The 15,328-nt window shown below is 38.5% G+C and overlaps 1 protein-coding gene across 6 annotated transcripts in view; it reads left to right on the top strand.

Annotated features, from left to right (window-relative positions):
- The window catches only part of C3H12orf50 (chromosome 3 C12orf50 homolog), a 28,026-nt gene extending 17,280 nt beyond the window's left edge, over nt 1-10,746 (top strand). For 3 of the 6 annotated variants that reach the window (XM_069580651.1, XM_069580653.1, XM_069580652.1), the window contains 5 exons: nt 799-906; nt 3,932-4,036; nt 4,275-4,478; nt 5,927-6,019; nt 9,638-10,746. In XM_069580651.1, the coding sequence (XP_069436752.1) occupies nt 799-906; nt 3,932-4,036; nt 4,275-4,478; nt 5,927-6,019; nt 9,638-9,663 (536 nt within the window). In that variant the 3' untranslated portion in view covers nt 9,664-10,746. Of the gene's footprint in view, nt 1-798; nt 907-2,451; nt 2,569-3,931; nt 4,037-4,274; nt 4,479-5,926; nt 6,020-9,637 lie in introns of all 6 variants that reach the window. The other 3 variants (XM_070292303.1, XM_069580649.1, XM_070292302.1) reach the window with 3 other exon arrangements.
- Nucleotides 10,747-15,328: the final 4,582 nt, after the last annotated feature.

Raw genomic sequence — 15,328 nt, 5'->3', positions numbered from 1 at the left:
AACTGTGATAAACATAACCTCTTGCAGTGAAGTCCAAGACATAACTGGTAAGTTTTCTTCAAGTTGGGAAAGACTTGATATGATACAGATTGTGAGGGAAAAATGAATGCTTTTGTTGGCCACAAAGTTTCAAAATGATTAAGTAACTTGTGTCAGCTACCAGATAGCTAACGTAAACTTACACTGCATTATTAGGAGTACTATAGAAAAATAATTAAATGCAATAAGTCATTTAAAATATTCAGTAGACTGACATATATAGAAAGATGCTGTAGAAATGTCATCTATTATTGTACTAATTCCACTGATTTCTGTACGGGGTAGTCCATACTTGAGAATTATTTTTAAACAAGGTTACTTGAAAACAAGTATTCTATGTTAAGAAACGGAAACTTGTATGGTGAAGATCTGAAATTAAGTATTTAAGTACATTTTAAAGCACCTGTGGATATTTATCCTGGAAAATAGATCTTTAGGGAACATGAAAACTGCTTTCATATACCTGAGGATATTATATGGAAAGCAATTATATTTATGGAGTATCTCTAAAGTGTGGTAAAGATTGTTTGATGGAAAATTGTGTTGACTGTGAATTTTCTTACAATTACCTGTAAGTGTACATACTAAATATTCATATACATATATATTAATCAAAACATATATGATATGTATAGAGATGGCAATAGTATCACTAAGAAGTATTTAATTAGTGTTTTAGAGGAGGAGTATGCTGTATTGAAAGATAGCTTTGTACAATTGTCTGCCATTGTTGCCACTGACAGTAAGTTATTGTCCTAGGAGGTGACTGCTACGTTCCACAGAGAATCATATTTCTTGGAGTAGATGAAAATGAAGCTTTAACCGAAGAGAAAGAAAGCACCATATCACAATGTTCAAATGCTAAAGGTAATGAGCCAGTCTATATTTTGATCCATTTGTGATTTGTATAGATAAGTTCAAAATGTAAAATTTGATTGTATTATATAGTTGTAGAAATCAAGACAAGAGGCAAGGTAATAAATAAAAATACACACCCAAATATACTGGATAGGAGTTAGGGTCCCTCAGTATTCAGTCCTGGCTCTATCACTAATTATTTGCCTGTGGAGCTTTATCTTTCTTACCTTTAGTTTCCTTATAGGAGAAACTGGCCTGTTGGGTTACACAATTTCTGAGAGTCTTGCTAGTGTCTAAAATTATTGGTTCTCTTCAATGGTAATATCCAGCCCTCTGTTTTTTTTTTTTTTCCCTAGCTTCTAATATTCAGTATGATTGAATTTTCTTAGAAAGCTTTTGTGAAGATATATATACTGAGAAGAGCACTAATCTCATGCTGACTTCCCACTTTAGGATTATTACTAACTGTATCCTGAGAATAATCCAGAGATATGTTAATATTGTACATTCTCTATAGGTTTATGCTGCCTCTACCTTGCTAAGAATCCCGCAGCTGGGACCTTGGCTGGGCAGCTGTCTAAGCCACAGACAGGATAGCTGTCCTGTAATTAGAGGACTTCACGTATTCTCCATATAAGTGTTAACCAATTTTATCTACTGTCTTCTCCATCATTAAATAAATATTCTCAAAGACAGGAAAAGACACGTGATCAAACTCTTCCTATGGAAAATGATATGTAAATCTCTTCTCCTCTCTTTTGTTCAGTCCATCAAAAAACACACCTCTAACTACACGAATAACGGTAGCCATCATTCTCATGTGGCTGTTTACACTGAAGTTAATCAAAATTAAATACAATTTTAAAATCCAGTTTTTCAGTTGCTCTAGCCATATTGCATGTGCTCAATATTCACATGTGACCAGTGGCTATCATTTCAGATGGCACAGATTTAGAATGTTTCCATCACTGTAGAAAATGCTATTGGATTGTTCTGCTCCAAAGCTTAGAACAAGTGAAGTGTTTTACAGATATTTCTTCATCCTGGGTTTAAATTGGCATACTTGGAACTTCCTGAATGGTCCAGTGGCTAAGACTCTGTGCTCCCAATGCAGGGGCCTTGGGTTCAATCCCTATATGCTGCATCAAAGATCCCATGTGCTACTACTAAGACCAGGCCAGCCAAATAAATAAATGAAATCAGTAATTTTTTTTAATTGGCACCTTTTATATAAAATTGATAACCCCCTTTAAAAAAATTTTTTTTTGTATGGAGGTGTTAAAAATATTGCCACAAATACATATTTACCTATTGAAGATAATGGCTGTATTTCAAATTTTTGTTTTGATACTGACAGATTTGGAGGACTCAATTTGCCAACTAGGGAATTTCAGTGGTGGGTTCTAAAAATTAATATGCATATATATTTTTTAAAGAGCATAGATGAGCATGTATATGCCCATCATATAATGCTTGCAAAGTGACATACCAACAGAAATACTTCTTTTTTTTAAATTAATACTGACATTTTATTTTCTTAATTTGCTTTAAAAGATAACAAGGACAGCCCTCATCTAAAGCGTTCCCTAACTACCCGACTAGTACCTACAACGCATGTATTAAATGCTACTGAGAATATCAGTATGAAGTGCAGAGAGGACCTCTCTTCAAGTGAGACATTAGCTCTATCACTTTTTGGCCTTAGATATATTTGTCTTATCATGGATTTGTTTTGCTTATTTGAAACAGAATTTTTAAAAAGAAAGAAAAAAGGATGGTTTGAAAATTATTCAGGGTTAAGAATTAAAGACACAATAGTCTTCTACTAACTCTGACAATGAATTGTGATGTGGGTCCTAGTAAATTAAATACTTTCCCATTGGTTTAATTTAGATATTAAAATTGATAATATAATACTACGTTCTTAGAAGATTCATTAGTATGACATGTTAAATTTAACTTGTGGTGGGATTCATTGACAGATTTTTTAAATTATCTTTCAGATTACTTTTCTTGATTTTGCTTTTCCTTGCCATTTATACTCTAAGCCTCTTCTCTTGATACAATCAAGACTCATGAATCTTCTTTCCCTCCCTCCTTCCTTCCTATTTCATTTATTGAACCCCTGTAATATTCTTCAACCTCAGCTGGGCAACGAAGAGAACCATGATGGTTTACCTCAGAGGAGATTAGTTCAGTGACACTTGTGAAAAATATAGTTTCCAAATTCTAGGAAGGGGAGCATGCGAGTAAGGAATGGAGCATGATGTTTGGAGAGGAGGCAGTGAATCAGGGCTTTACTGAAGGCTTCCTGCTTAGGCTGAAGATGGGAGCTAGGGCAAAGAGAGATTTATCAGCCCACTATAGAGAGCTAATGTAATCTACATAGTGATTTTAATGTTCATTTTTACTCTGGAGAAATGTACCTTAGAAATTCTTGGAAAATTGAGCCTGCATATAAAAGTTTCCGTGTTAAAACAAGCAAACAAGAAGTGAATAATTTAGTAATATTAGCACTAACAAATTTTGATTATTGAGTCTTGTTTCACCAAACTATCCATGACCCCCAACTTAGAACAATAAGGTAATATTCACTAAAAGTATTTTACACTAATCCAACTTCTTAAGAAGTAGTAGCTTTGGCTTAAAAAGTAAAGAAAGATTTATGTTCACAATGACAATTCTAAAACTACTAAAAATAACATAATCAGGTATATAGTTATATTTGGATTGTAATTTTATGTTCTTTTAAAAGGATCCACATATTTCTTTGGATGAAAAGCATTTTTCCTCCAAAGGAATGTTACTTATTGAAAGTTTTCTCATCAATCAATTTGATGAGAAAAATCAAGATGGAATATTTTTGGTACTTAAAAATAAATCACCGTTTGTTCTAGAAAGTAAAATATTAGGGTGATACATTTTTTCCCCCCTTGCTTGACATGTGAATGCACAGATATGTAATTAGGACCTACAGTAATTTTCAGATGAAAGCATCTCCTTAAAAACTGTAAAAACTTGTATCTTCTTTAAGTGAATGATGTCCACCCAGTAATGAAGCCTCATTTTAAAGGTGTGAAAAAAAGAAAATGGATATATGATGAACCAAAGAACTTTCCTGGCCCAGGGATGCGGAGAGGTAACGTGTCTCTATATTTGGTATTCCTGATTTATAATTTGAAAATAGATTAAATAATATTTTCTAGCCAACAAACAAGTCACTTATGCACCATGTTATTTGAGATGTCATTTCCTATAAGTCTAGCTTACATTATCTTCCATCGTGCTATTAAACATCTAAAGTGCAATGCATTAATTACAGGTGTGAAACCAGCTTGCATTATCCCTTGTTCCCTTTCCCCTTTCCTTTATTATAGCAGTGCAGCCTTCAAATCCCAAAAATAAAATGAGTTACCATCGGAATAATAAAAACAAAAATTCTGAGAATGCAGCCTATATCCATGTTCAGAGAGGTGCTGTCAGAACTGTCTCATTGAATGCACCTCCCCATGGCAGGCCTACACACGGGTCCTACAATAAAGCTGATGTTAACAAGGAACCCAAATTCAACCTCTGTTCAGGTGAGATTCCACACTTACATAGGCTCTTGATTCATGTCTGTGATTTGCATCCCTGTGAGATGTCCTGATGGTCCAACTAATCTTAGCTGCTCCCCACCCCCTTCTCTTTCCAGGCCATCACCACCATAACATCTTAGAAAACTAGTGAGAGGATTTTTGTCCATGTGCAGGAGTACACATGATTTAAAGGATATTGGAGAGGGCGTGTTAGGTGCAGATGGCTTGTCACTGGCCCTCTCTAGAGTTTTGTCTCAGAGCACTGCACGCTGTTCCCCCTGGATGGCTTTATTTCACTCTTGAGGATTGTTTTTGAATGGTTGACATTTTCTTGTTCCACCAACTGCATTGTTCTATTATCACTTTCTGGCTAGTGCTTTGGTTTTCCTTTAGGCCTTCATGATTACTTTCTGAAAAGGTTAGTTTGGGGGTTAACTGCAGTATTTTTGACAACTGCTCATCTCTCCCACCCATGTCCAGATTGCTTTTAAATCATTCCATCATGTAATAGGCCAAGTCATAGTGTATGTGTCAGGAAGTACAAGGCCTTGAGGGAGGAGGGAACCAGATTTCTTTTTTAATCTCTTGTCTCAGATGAATTTAGTTCTTTTAAAGCTGGGTTTTGGTTTTCTCAGTTTAACAAAAGGTCACTCAACTCCCTGTAATTTTGTTTGTATGTGCCTGTTTTTGCCTCTAGTCAGAGGAGTTCTGATTGTTGTATACTTCTTGTAGCACAAGTGAAAAACTCTGTGTCTCTCTTTGGTCCTCCTTTTACAATTTACATAGAAGCTAGCTTTTAAATTATTTTTTCTTCTGTTTGTTTTAGAATAGAATCATGTATGAATTTATATACATGATTATTTATATTTACTACTATTGTTGTTTAGTCACTAAGTCATGTCCAACTCTTTTTGCGACCCCATGGACTGTAGCCTGCCAAGCTCCTCTGTCCATGGGATTTCCCAGGCAAGAATAAAGCCTTTTACTTCTATTATCATTTTTTTATTATTTTACTGTGAGTGGACATGTTTGTGAAGAATACAGTGACCACCAGACAGTTAGATACAATTGTTTAGATTTGTATTTAAGGGGCCTCAGACCTTCCTTTCCTTCTTTCCTTCTCTCCTTCCTTTCTTTAGTCCTGCAAATATTAGCAGAATTATATGTAAAATCACAGTAAAGCCAGATAATGAAATATTTTTATCACATACATATATCATACTTTTAGCTTAGCCTCATGGGAGCAATTCTTATTTGAGGAACTGAACAGCCAATTAAGAGATGTATAACCATGGTCATTGATAACTTAAATGGTCTTAATAAGCTCACTTGTATCCCTGATTCCTTACCCTTGAAATGGCTTCACCTCTGAGAATAATAACTTTGAAATATGCCTGGAATATGATTTTAACATTATAAAATATTTAATTCCTGTTTCCTTATTATCTCAGATAAATATATGTCAACGTCATATAATGGTTCAGTGTGGCGAAAAAGAATTCCTTTTTCAAAAACATATTCAAAAAATGAAAAGATATATACAGGTAAATATTTACTAGTGGTTTTAATGTATCATATAACTCTAAAATGAATGAGAAGTTTTAAGCTCAAGGAACATATTTTAGAAAATTTTCATGATATATATGAATATAATTACTTGGAGTTTAGAAGAGATCTCATCTACTAGCAATTTTTTTTTGCCTTTTATTTATGTATTTAATTGGAGGATAATTGCTTTACAATGCTGTGTTGGTTTAATTTTACCTTTTTTAAATTGGGTTTTTCTTTGCTTATTTTTATTTTATCAGAAACCTTTTGATATATTTCTCTCCTTAGCCAGAAGCATAGTAGTTTCAGCAATTATATAATGTTAAGATGCATTCTTTGTTGAATTACAAAGCAATATATAAGACCATATTTTGACACAAAATATTAAAGCCCTGCTATATCCTGGCTAGTGAGTACATAATGGCTAATGCAGGCTGACAGGGCACCTAAGCTGTAGTTTGCAGCCTGGGAGGTTCAAAGTGACTCTGGTTTCTATTTTGTGCTCTTTACCCTGGGAGGGTGTAGGGATTCTGGGTACCTCCTGAGGGTAAAGGTTTATAGCGGCTCCAATCTCAGGTTCCAGATGTGGTCCTTTTACTAAAACGTTGGTGTCTTATCTCAGCTTATTCTGAGGCTGGCTCAGTAGGTTTGGAAGATCACACAGGATAAACTGGTTTCAGTTACTTCTTAGAAACATGAGACTTTCAGAAAAACTCCTAGGTAGAGAGTTCCTACCTAAATCAGTAGCCTAGAACTTTCAGAATCATCTGAAATTCATAAAATATTATACAAGAGATTCCCAGAAAAATCAGAATATATCCAAACTAGAAACTGTATACTTCCCAAAATAAATACTTCTAAAGCAGTATTTCCCTATAAACTCTTCACTGCAACTGTGATGCAGTATAAAGACCTGTATATATATTTATAGGTCTTCCCTAGTGGCTCAGACAGTAAAAAAAAAATCTGCCTGTGATGCAGGAGACCCGGGTTCTATCCCTAGGTTGGGAAGATCCCCTGAAGAAGGGAATGGCTACCCACTCCAGTATTCTTGCCTGGAAAATTTCATGGATGGAGGAGGCTGGCAGGCTGCAGTCCATTGGGTCACAAAGAGTTGGACATGACTGAGCAACTAGCACTTTCATATATATTTATACTGGAGTCAGTCACTTTTCTTTTTTTCCCATCTCTTCATCATATGTTACTATAGCTGAATGCTACTGCGGTGCTATATGTTTATATTTCATCTTAAGTTCATGTAGGCCGCACTTAATTTTGTGAGCAAAGAAGTGAAAAGTCAGTGAAAATCCTAAATAAAACTACCAATTGTTGAGCCATGTCTTTTTCTCCCATGATTTCGTTGTGGGTGGGATGTTTCCACCCCTGTCCCAGGGACAGCTCCGTATTCCAACAGCCTTCACATACATAGTTAAACATGAATCACCAAAGGTTTTGGAGGGAAGAGGGGTCACTTCAGAATATGAAACATGTACCATCCCTGTATGTGACAGGGGAATGCAAGCTAAGAAAACTGCTTTAATTCTTTCAATTTTGGAGAGCATGGAGGAAGGTATGCGAAACAGACAGCAAGAGAACAGAAACTTTGTGGAGCCAGCTTACTCCATACTAGTCTCTCCTCATCTTCCACCACCTCCAGCTCTACCAGGGCCCAGTGGTAGAAAAGTCAATGACAGAATTTCCCTTGAATTTTTAAGAATCAGAGCACAGAGAGGACCTGCAGTGTACTTCTCAGATGCAACCTAGGGGGAAAAACTTTGGACAGAATTTCTCAATGCCCTCTGGTGATGTGGTTGCAGGGAGGGTAAATCTGTCTAATGCTAGAGGGTTGGAGACAGAGCCTCTTGAGATTGCCAAGCTCCAAGGTCGCTTGGGAGGGCATTACATATTCCTGTGAGTTTCAAGTGAGAGTGAGTTTCTGGGAGAGAGGACTTGTGGATGTACACAGAGTCTCCTGGCTGGGACTGAAGGGATAGCATCAGAAAGATGCCTTTGTGGTTGGGTTCTCTTCCAGGGGAGGACTCAGCTGGAATCACAACAGATTTCCAGGGAGTTGATTAGAAACCAGGCCATCACTCACTGATCAAACCCTTGTTACTTGAAGGATGGTCTGAGGGCCACCGGCAATAACATCACTTGGGAGCTTGTTAGAAATATGGAATCTCTATCTCAGACTTACTGAATCAGTATGGCTGCATTTTAACAAGATTCCCCAGGTGATTAGGATACACATTAAAGTTTGAGAAACCTTAGACTATGTTATCTGGGCACTGTTCCCCAGCATAGGACCCAGACCTTGTTGAAACCCAAGATTGTTGAGATGACATTCTTTTCCTAATGGTCACACAGCAGCAGCCATTGTCCTAAGTCCCAACCCTGCCTGCATGTGTGCTAAGCCACTTCAGTCATGTCTCTTTGTGACCCTGTGGACTGTAACCGATCAGGCTCCTCTGTCCATGGGATTCTCCAGGCAAGAATACTGGAGTGGATTGCCATGCCCTCCTCTCGGGTGTCTTCCCAACCCAGGGATTGAACCCAAATCTCTTATGTTTCCTGCACTGACTGGGTAGATTCTTTACCATTAGCACAACCTGGGAAGCCCAGTCCCAACCCTAGAAATTAGGATAAACAGCAGGAAGGTAAGGGAGGGAAAAACAAAAACAAAACCAACCCTGGGAAAGAACTTCAAATTTGAATGTGATTGAAAGGTACATGTGAAATAACTATGGAACCACTGAATTTGGACTAAGTTTATAGGCACAGGACTAGATAAATTTTTGACATCAGGCTGAATGGGAATTTAGAGTCAAGAAATTAAAAAGGCTTCTAACAAAATAAAATTAGTTTTCTTATTTGCCTAAGGTTTGGCTGGGTAATGTGTAACCACTAAACACTTCCCCTTTCCAGTTGTTGTTGTTTTCCCCGGAATAGGGAGAGAAAGGTTAGCTTGTGTTTTCTCGCCTGCACTTCCTGCTAGGGCACAGTGGAGAGATCGCAGCATTTCCCAGTGGACAGATGGACTGTGGAGAGAGGAGGCAGAAAATACAAGCTGCCACTAGTCTGTTCCTCTGAGGAATATCTGAGTGCCAAGGCCAGAGAAGTGTGAATGGGTGAGAGGAGCCCTTTGGGAAAATGTTTGTGGATGCTCTGAGGATAATGCAAGAGGAGAGGAAAATGCGTCTGTGAGAATTGAGGAAAGGAGCTGAAGGCAATTAGAGATGTCATTGACAGCCTTCCCTTGAGGCCACATGTCCTTTCCGATAGGGATATAGCTGGTTGACTGGAGGTGCCTGTCTGCACAGAAGGGAACATTCATTCTCTTCATTCTGGGTGCCCCATGGTGCAGCCTTCTATATAGTAGTATTTCTATTCCTTTCTATCCTCCCCTTCATCTAAATTCAAATCATAGCAAGCTTTAGAAAGAAGCAGAATTAATTTGAATGGTGTTCTGAAAATTTATGAATTAAAACAAGCTTAGTTTTTGTTTTGTCCTAAGATATATGGGACATAATTAACAAAAGAAACGCAAAATGTTTGTACCCTGAAGAATGGTGAAAAAGAAAATACCTGAAATATGTTTTGTGTTTTATTATTAGAGCCAAGAAGAAATGGGAGCAAGTAAACCTGGAGGTTGAGAGAAGAGAAAAATGAGAAAAGAGAAAAGTGCCAGGAATCATCTGATTTACAATCAAAAATGAAAATTCAAAGAATGAGATACTCAAGTACTCCATACTATATACTGGATAGCCAAAGATGATAAAATGCAAATTCTGAAAATAAGATGCAGGAAGTACATTGTGCTCTTTCAAAACTGATAAAAATGCAAATTACAAACAGCTGCCTGTGTATTTGTATAGGTCTGGGATTCATTCGATGCATTGCCACAAACATTTAATAAAATTTAAAAGTTTGACAATTAAGATCACTCTTTAATTGTAAACTAAGTTAGATTGTACAGATTGAGGAGTAAAATTGTGCCTTTGATCTCTGTTTTGCAATATTCTTTAAGGAAGAAACCTCACATTTTCTTTCTTTACCTAGATTTTAACTGGGCCCTCTGTGATAGTTACAGATAAAATGTAAACAAATTCAGTGAAGTCCCAGGGTTACAGTGTGGTGATGAGTATGAGAGGAATTCTAATAGATATACACTTTGATGTGTTATAGAAAGAGACAAAGTCTGGTTTATCATTCAGGGCTGTTGCTGAACCACGTCTTTTATTTGGCAACTACAAAATCTACCTGCTGGAATGTGCTACATTCAGAACTGAAAAACAAATATTTTCCAACCATGAAAACAAAAATTATATGATCATACTGGAGAAAAGGACTCATAAAAGAAAAAAAGTGAATTAATAACAGGGTATCCCAAAAGTCTGAGTGAGCTTTTAAGGTTTCAGAAACTCCAGAAGTATAAATGCTTATGAATGTAAGAGAGAGACATCATTTGAAAACTTATTTCCATTTTGTTTGTGCTCATTTATAATTGTGAATCTTGAATAACAAAATTTTTTTATTTAAAAAATTTCATCTGCAGAGTGACTGAAACAAAAACTTGAAATTAAAAACTTATTCTTCAAACTTAAAAACAAGTATGAGAGCAATATAAATAATTAACCTTTCAAATGATATGTTGGCAAATTTGTAACATTTGTACTCCCATGTTTATGAAAGTTCAGAACTTCACTAAAACTTTGGAACCCCCTGTATTTGTATTTGCTTGAGTCTTATGGTTACTGGTAGCCTCTTGTTCAACATTTATTGGAGAAGAGAGGCAATCAGGACTCTTAGAAATATTTTATTTTTAAAACATTTTCTAAAATCACTGCAGATGGTGATTGCAGCCATGAAATTAAAAGGTGCTTACTTCTTGGAAGGAATGTTATGACCAACCTAGACAGCATATTAAAAAGCAAAGACATTACTTTGCCAACAAAGGTCAGTCTAGTCAAGGCTATGGTTTTTCCAGTGGTCATGTACGGATGTGAGAGTTGGACTATAAAGAAGCTGAAGAATTGATGCTTTTGAACTGTGGTGTTGGAGAAGACTCTTGCGAGTCCCTTGGATTGCAAGGAGATCCAACTGGTCCATCTTAAAGGAGATCAGTCCTGGGTGTTCACTGGAAGGACTAATGTTGAAGCTAAAACCCCAATACTTTGTCCATCTGATGTGAAGAGCTGACTCACTTGAAAAGACCCTGATGCTGGGAAAGATTGAGGGCAGGAGGAGAAGGGGATGGCAGAGGATGAGATGGTTGGGTGGCATCACCGACTCAATGGATATGGGTTTGGGTGGACTCCAGGAGTTGGTGATGAACAAGTAGGCCTGGTGTGCTGCGGTTCATGGAGTCGGAAAGAGTTGGACGTGACTGAGCAACTGAACTGAACTGATGCTGTGATTCCAACTTGTGAAGTAATAAGTCCTAGTTTCTTTCTTTTAATGGAGCTATGTCTCCACATTTTCAAAAACTTGAGGATGTAGTCTTTTTTTTTTTTTTTACACATAGATATAAAAACTGGGCCAGCAAAATATCCTGGTAAGAGAGACTTGAGAGGGAGATAAGAAAAGAGCTGAGTTGAAAAGCTGTCTATTAATCGATGGAGGAAGAAATGCTTACAGACTCTTAAGTGTACAAGTAGAGCTTTTAAGCTTAAATTCCATAATGCCCCTGGTTGGGCAGTTACTTTTTCGGCACATAAAAGAGCTTTGATGAATTTTACTGGTGTTCAATGATTCTATTCATTTGAAAATGCAATAATAATTAAAATAGCATTTATTGGAAATGTAGTATATTAGTTTGCTGGGGCCACTAAGCGCAGGCGGCTGCAGCGGGCTGGCACGGCGGAGAGCTACCCCATGTCCGAAGTCAGGAACAGCGGCCCAGAGTCCCAGGCTGCAACGGCGCAGGAACGGCCGGGAGGAGCCACCCCGAGCCCGAGGCCAGGGGCGGCAGCTGGGAGGAGCCACTCAAGGAGCCATGGCTGAGCAGGCACAGGAGGGCCTAGAGGAGCTATCCCATGTTGAAGGTCAGGAACGGTGGCGGTCAGGAGATATCCCTCGTCCAAGGTAAGGAGCAGCGGCTGTGCTTTGCTAGAGCAGCCGTGAAGAGATACCCCACGCCCAAGGTAAGAGAAACCCAAGTAAGATGGTAAGTGCTGCAAGAGGGCATCAGAGGGCAGACACACTGAAACCATACTCACAGAAAACTAGTCAATCTAATCACACTAGGACCACAGCCTTGTCTAACTCAAGGAAACCAAGCCATGCCTGCGGGGCAACACAAGATGGGTGGGTCATGGTGGAGAGATCTGACAGAATGTGGTCCACTGGAGAAGGGAATGGCAAACCACTTCAGTATTCTTGCCTTGAGAACCCCATGAACAGTATGAAAAGGCAAAATGATAGGATACCAAAAGAGGAACTCCCCAGGTCATTAGGTGCCCAATATGCTACTGGAGATCAGTGGAGAAATAACTCCAGAAAGAAAGAAGGGATGGAGCCAAAGCAAAAACAATACCCAGCTGTGGATGTGACTAGTGATAGAAGCAAGAGCCGATGCTGTAAAGAGCAATATTGCATAGGAACCTGGAATGTCAGGTCCATGAATCAAGGCAAATTGGAAGTGGTCAAACAGGAGATGGCAAGGGTGAATGTCGACATTCTAGGAATCAGCAAACTAAAATGGACTGGAATGAGTGAATTTAACTCGGATGACCATTTTATCTATTACTGAGGGCAGGAATCCCTCAGAAGAAATGGAGTAGCCATCATGGTCAACAAAAGAGTCCAAAATGCAGTACTTGGATGCAGTCTCAAAAACGACAGAATGATCTCTGTTCATCTCCAAGGCAAACCATTCAATATCACAGTTATCTAAGTCTATGCCCCAACCAATAATGCTGAAGAAACTGAAGTTGAACGGTTTTATGAAGACCTACAAGACCTTTTAGAACTAACACCCAAAAAAGATGTCCTTTTCATTATAGGGGACTGGAATGCAAAAGTAGGAAGTCAAGAAACACCTGGAGTAACAGGCAAATTTGGCCTTGGTATGCAGAATGAAGCAGGGCAAAGACTAATAGTTTTGCCAAGAAAATGCACTGGTCATAGCAAACACCCTCTTCCCACAACACAAGAGAAGGCTCTACACACGGACATCACCAGATGGTCAACACCGAAATGAGACTGATTATATTCTTTGCAGCCAAAGATGGAGAAGCTCTGTATAGTCAACAAAAACAAGACCAGGAGCTGACTGGCTCAGATCATGAACTCCTTATTGCCAAATTCAGACGTAAATTGAAGAAAATAGGGAAAGCCGCTGTACCATTGAGGTATGACCTAAATCAAATCCCTTCTGATTATATAGTGGAAGTGAGAAATAGATTTAAGAGCCTAGATCTGATAGATAGAGTGCCTGATGAACTATGGAATGAGGTTCATGACATTGTACAGGAGACAGGGATCAAGACCATCCCCATGGAAAAGAAATGCAAAAACCAAAATGGCTGTCTGGGGAGGCCTTACAAATAGTTGTGAAAAGCAGAGAGGTGAAAAGCAAAGGAGAAAAGGAAAGAAATAAGCATCTGAATGCAGAGTTCCAAAGAATAGCAAGAAGAGATAAGACAACCTTCTTCAGTGATCAATGCAAAGAAATAGAGGAAAACAACAGAATAGGAAAGACTAGAGGTTTCTTCAAGAAAATTAGAGATACCAAGGGAACATTTCAAGCAAAGATGGGCTCGATAAAGGACAGAAATGGTATCGACCTAACAGAAGCAGAAGATATTAAGAAGAGGTGGCAAGAATACAAGGAAGAACTGTACAAAAATAATCTTCACGACTCAGATAATCATGAAGATGTGATCACTCATCTAGAGCCAGACATCTTGGAATGTGAAGTCAAGTGGGCCTTAGAAAGCATCACTACCAACAAAGCTAGCACAGGTGATGGAATTTCAGTTGAGCTGTTTCAAATCCTGAAAGATGATGCTGTGAAAGTGCTGCACTCAATATGCCAGCACATTTGGAAAACTCAGCATTGGCCACAGGACTGGAAAAGGTCAGTTTTCATTCCAATCCCAAAGAAAGGCAATGCCAAAGAATGCTCAAACTACTGCACAATTGTACTCACCTCACATGCTAGTAAAGTAATGCTAAAAATTCTCCAAACCAGAACCGTGAACTCCCTGATGTTCAAGCTGGTTTTAGAAAAGGCAGAGGAACCAGAGATCAAATTGCCAACATCTGCTGGATCATGGAAAAAGCAAGAGAGTTCCAGAAAAACATCTACTTCTGCTTTATTGACTATGCCAAAGCCTTTGACTGTATGGATCACAATAAACTGTGGAAAATTCTGAAAGAGATAGGAATACCAAACCACCTGACCTGCCTCTTGAGAAATCTATATGCAGGTCAGGAAGCAACAGTTAGAACTGGACATGGAACAACAGACTGGTTCCAAATACAAAAAGGAGTACGTCAAGGTTATATATTGTCACCCTGCTTATTTAACTTATATGCAGAGCACATCATGAGAAATGCTGGGCTAGAAGAAGCACAAGCTGGAATCAAGATTGCCGGAGGAAATATCAATAACCTCAAATATGCAGATGACACCACCCTTATGGCAGAAAGTGAAGAGGAGCTAAAAAGCCTCTTGATGAAAGTGAAAGAGGAGAGTGAAAAAGTCGGCTTAAAGCTCAACATTCAGAAAACGAAGATCATGGCATCCAGTGCCATCACTTCTTGGGAAATAGATGGGGAAACAGTGGAAACAGTGTCAGACTTTATTTTGGGGGGCTCCAAAATCACTGCAGATGGTGACTACAGCCATGAAATTAAAAGATGCTTACTCCTTGGAAGAAAAGTTATGACCAACCTAGATAGTGTATTCAAAAGCAGAGACATTACTTTGTCGACTAAGGTCCATCTAGTCAAGGCTATGGTTTTTCCTGTGGTCATGTATGGATGTGAGAGTTGGACTGTGAAGAAGGCTGAGCGCCGAAGAATTGATGCTTTTGAACTGTGTTGTTGGAGAAGACTCTTGAGAGTCCCTTGGACTGCAAGGAGATCCAACCAGTCCATTCTGAAGGAGATCAGCCCTGGGATTTCTTTGGAAGGGATGATGCTAAAGCTGAAACTCCAATACTTTGGCCATCTCATGTGAAGAGTTGACTCATTGGAAAAGACTCTGATGCTGGGAGAGATTGAGGGCAGGAGGAGAAGGAGACAACAGAGGATGAGATGGCTGGATGGCATCACGGACCCGAGGGACTTGAGTCTGA

The sequence above is a fragment of the Ovis canadensis genome, chromosome 3 (assembly GCF_042477335.2).
Source record: "Ovis canadensis isolate MfBH-ARS-UI-01 breed Bighorn chromosome 3, ARS-UI_OviCan_v2, whole genome shotgun sequence".
NCBI classification, from domain to species: Eukaryota; Metazoa; Chordata; class Mammalia; order Artiodactyla; family Bovidae; genus Ovis; species Ovis canadensis.
Note: the sequence above shows the minus strand (reverse complement) of the source record. Positions and strands in the feature narration are given on the sequence as shown.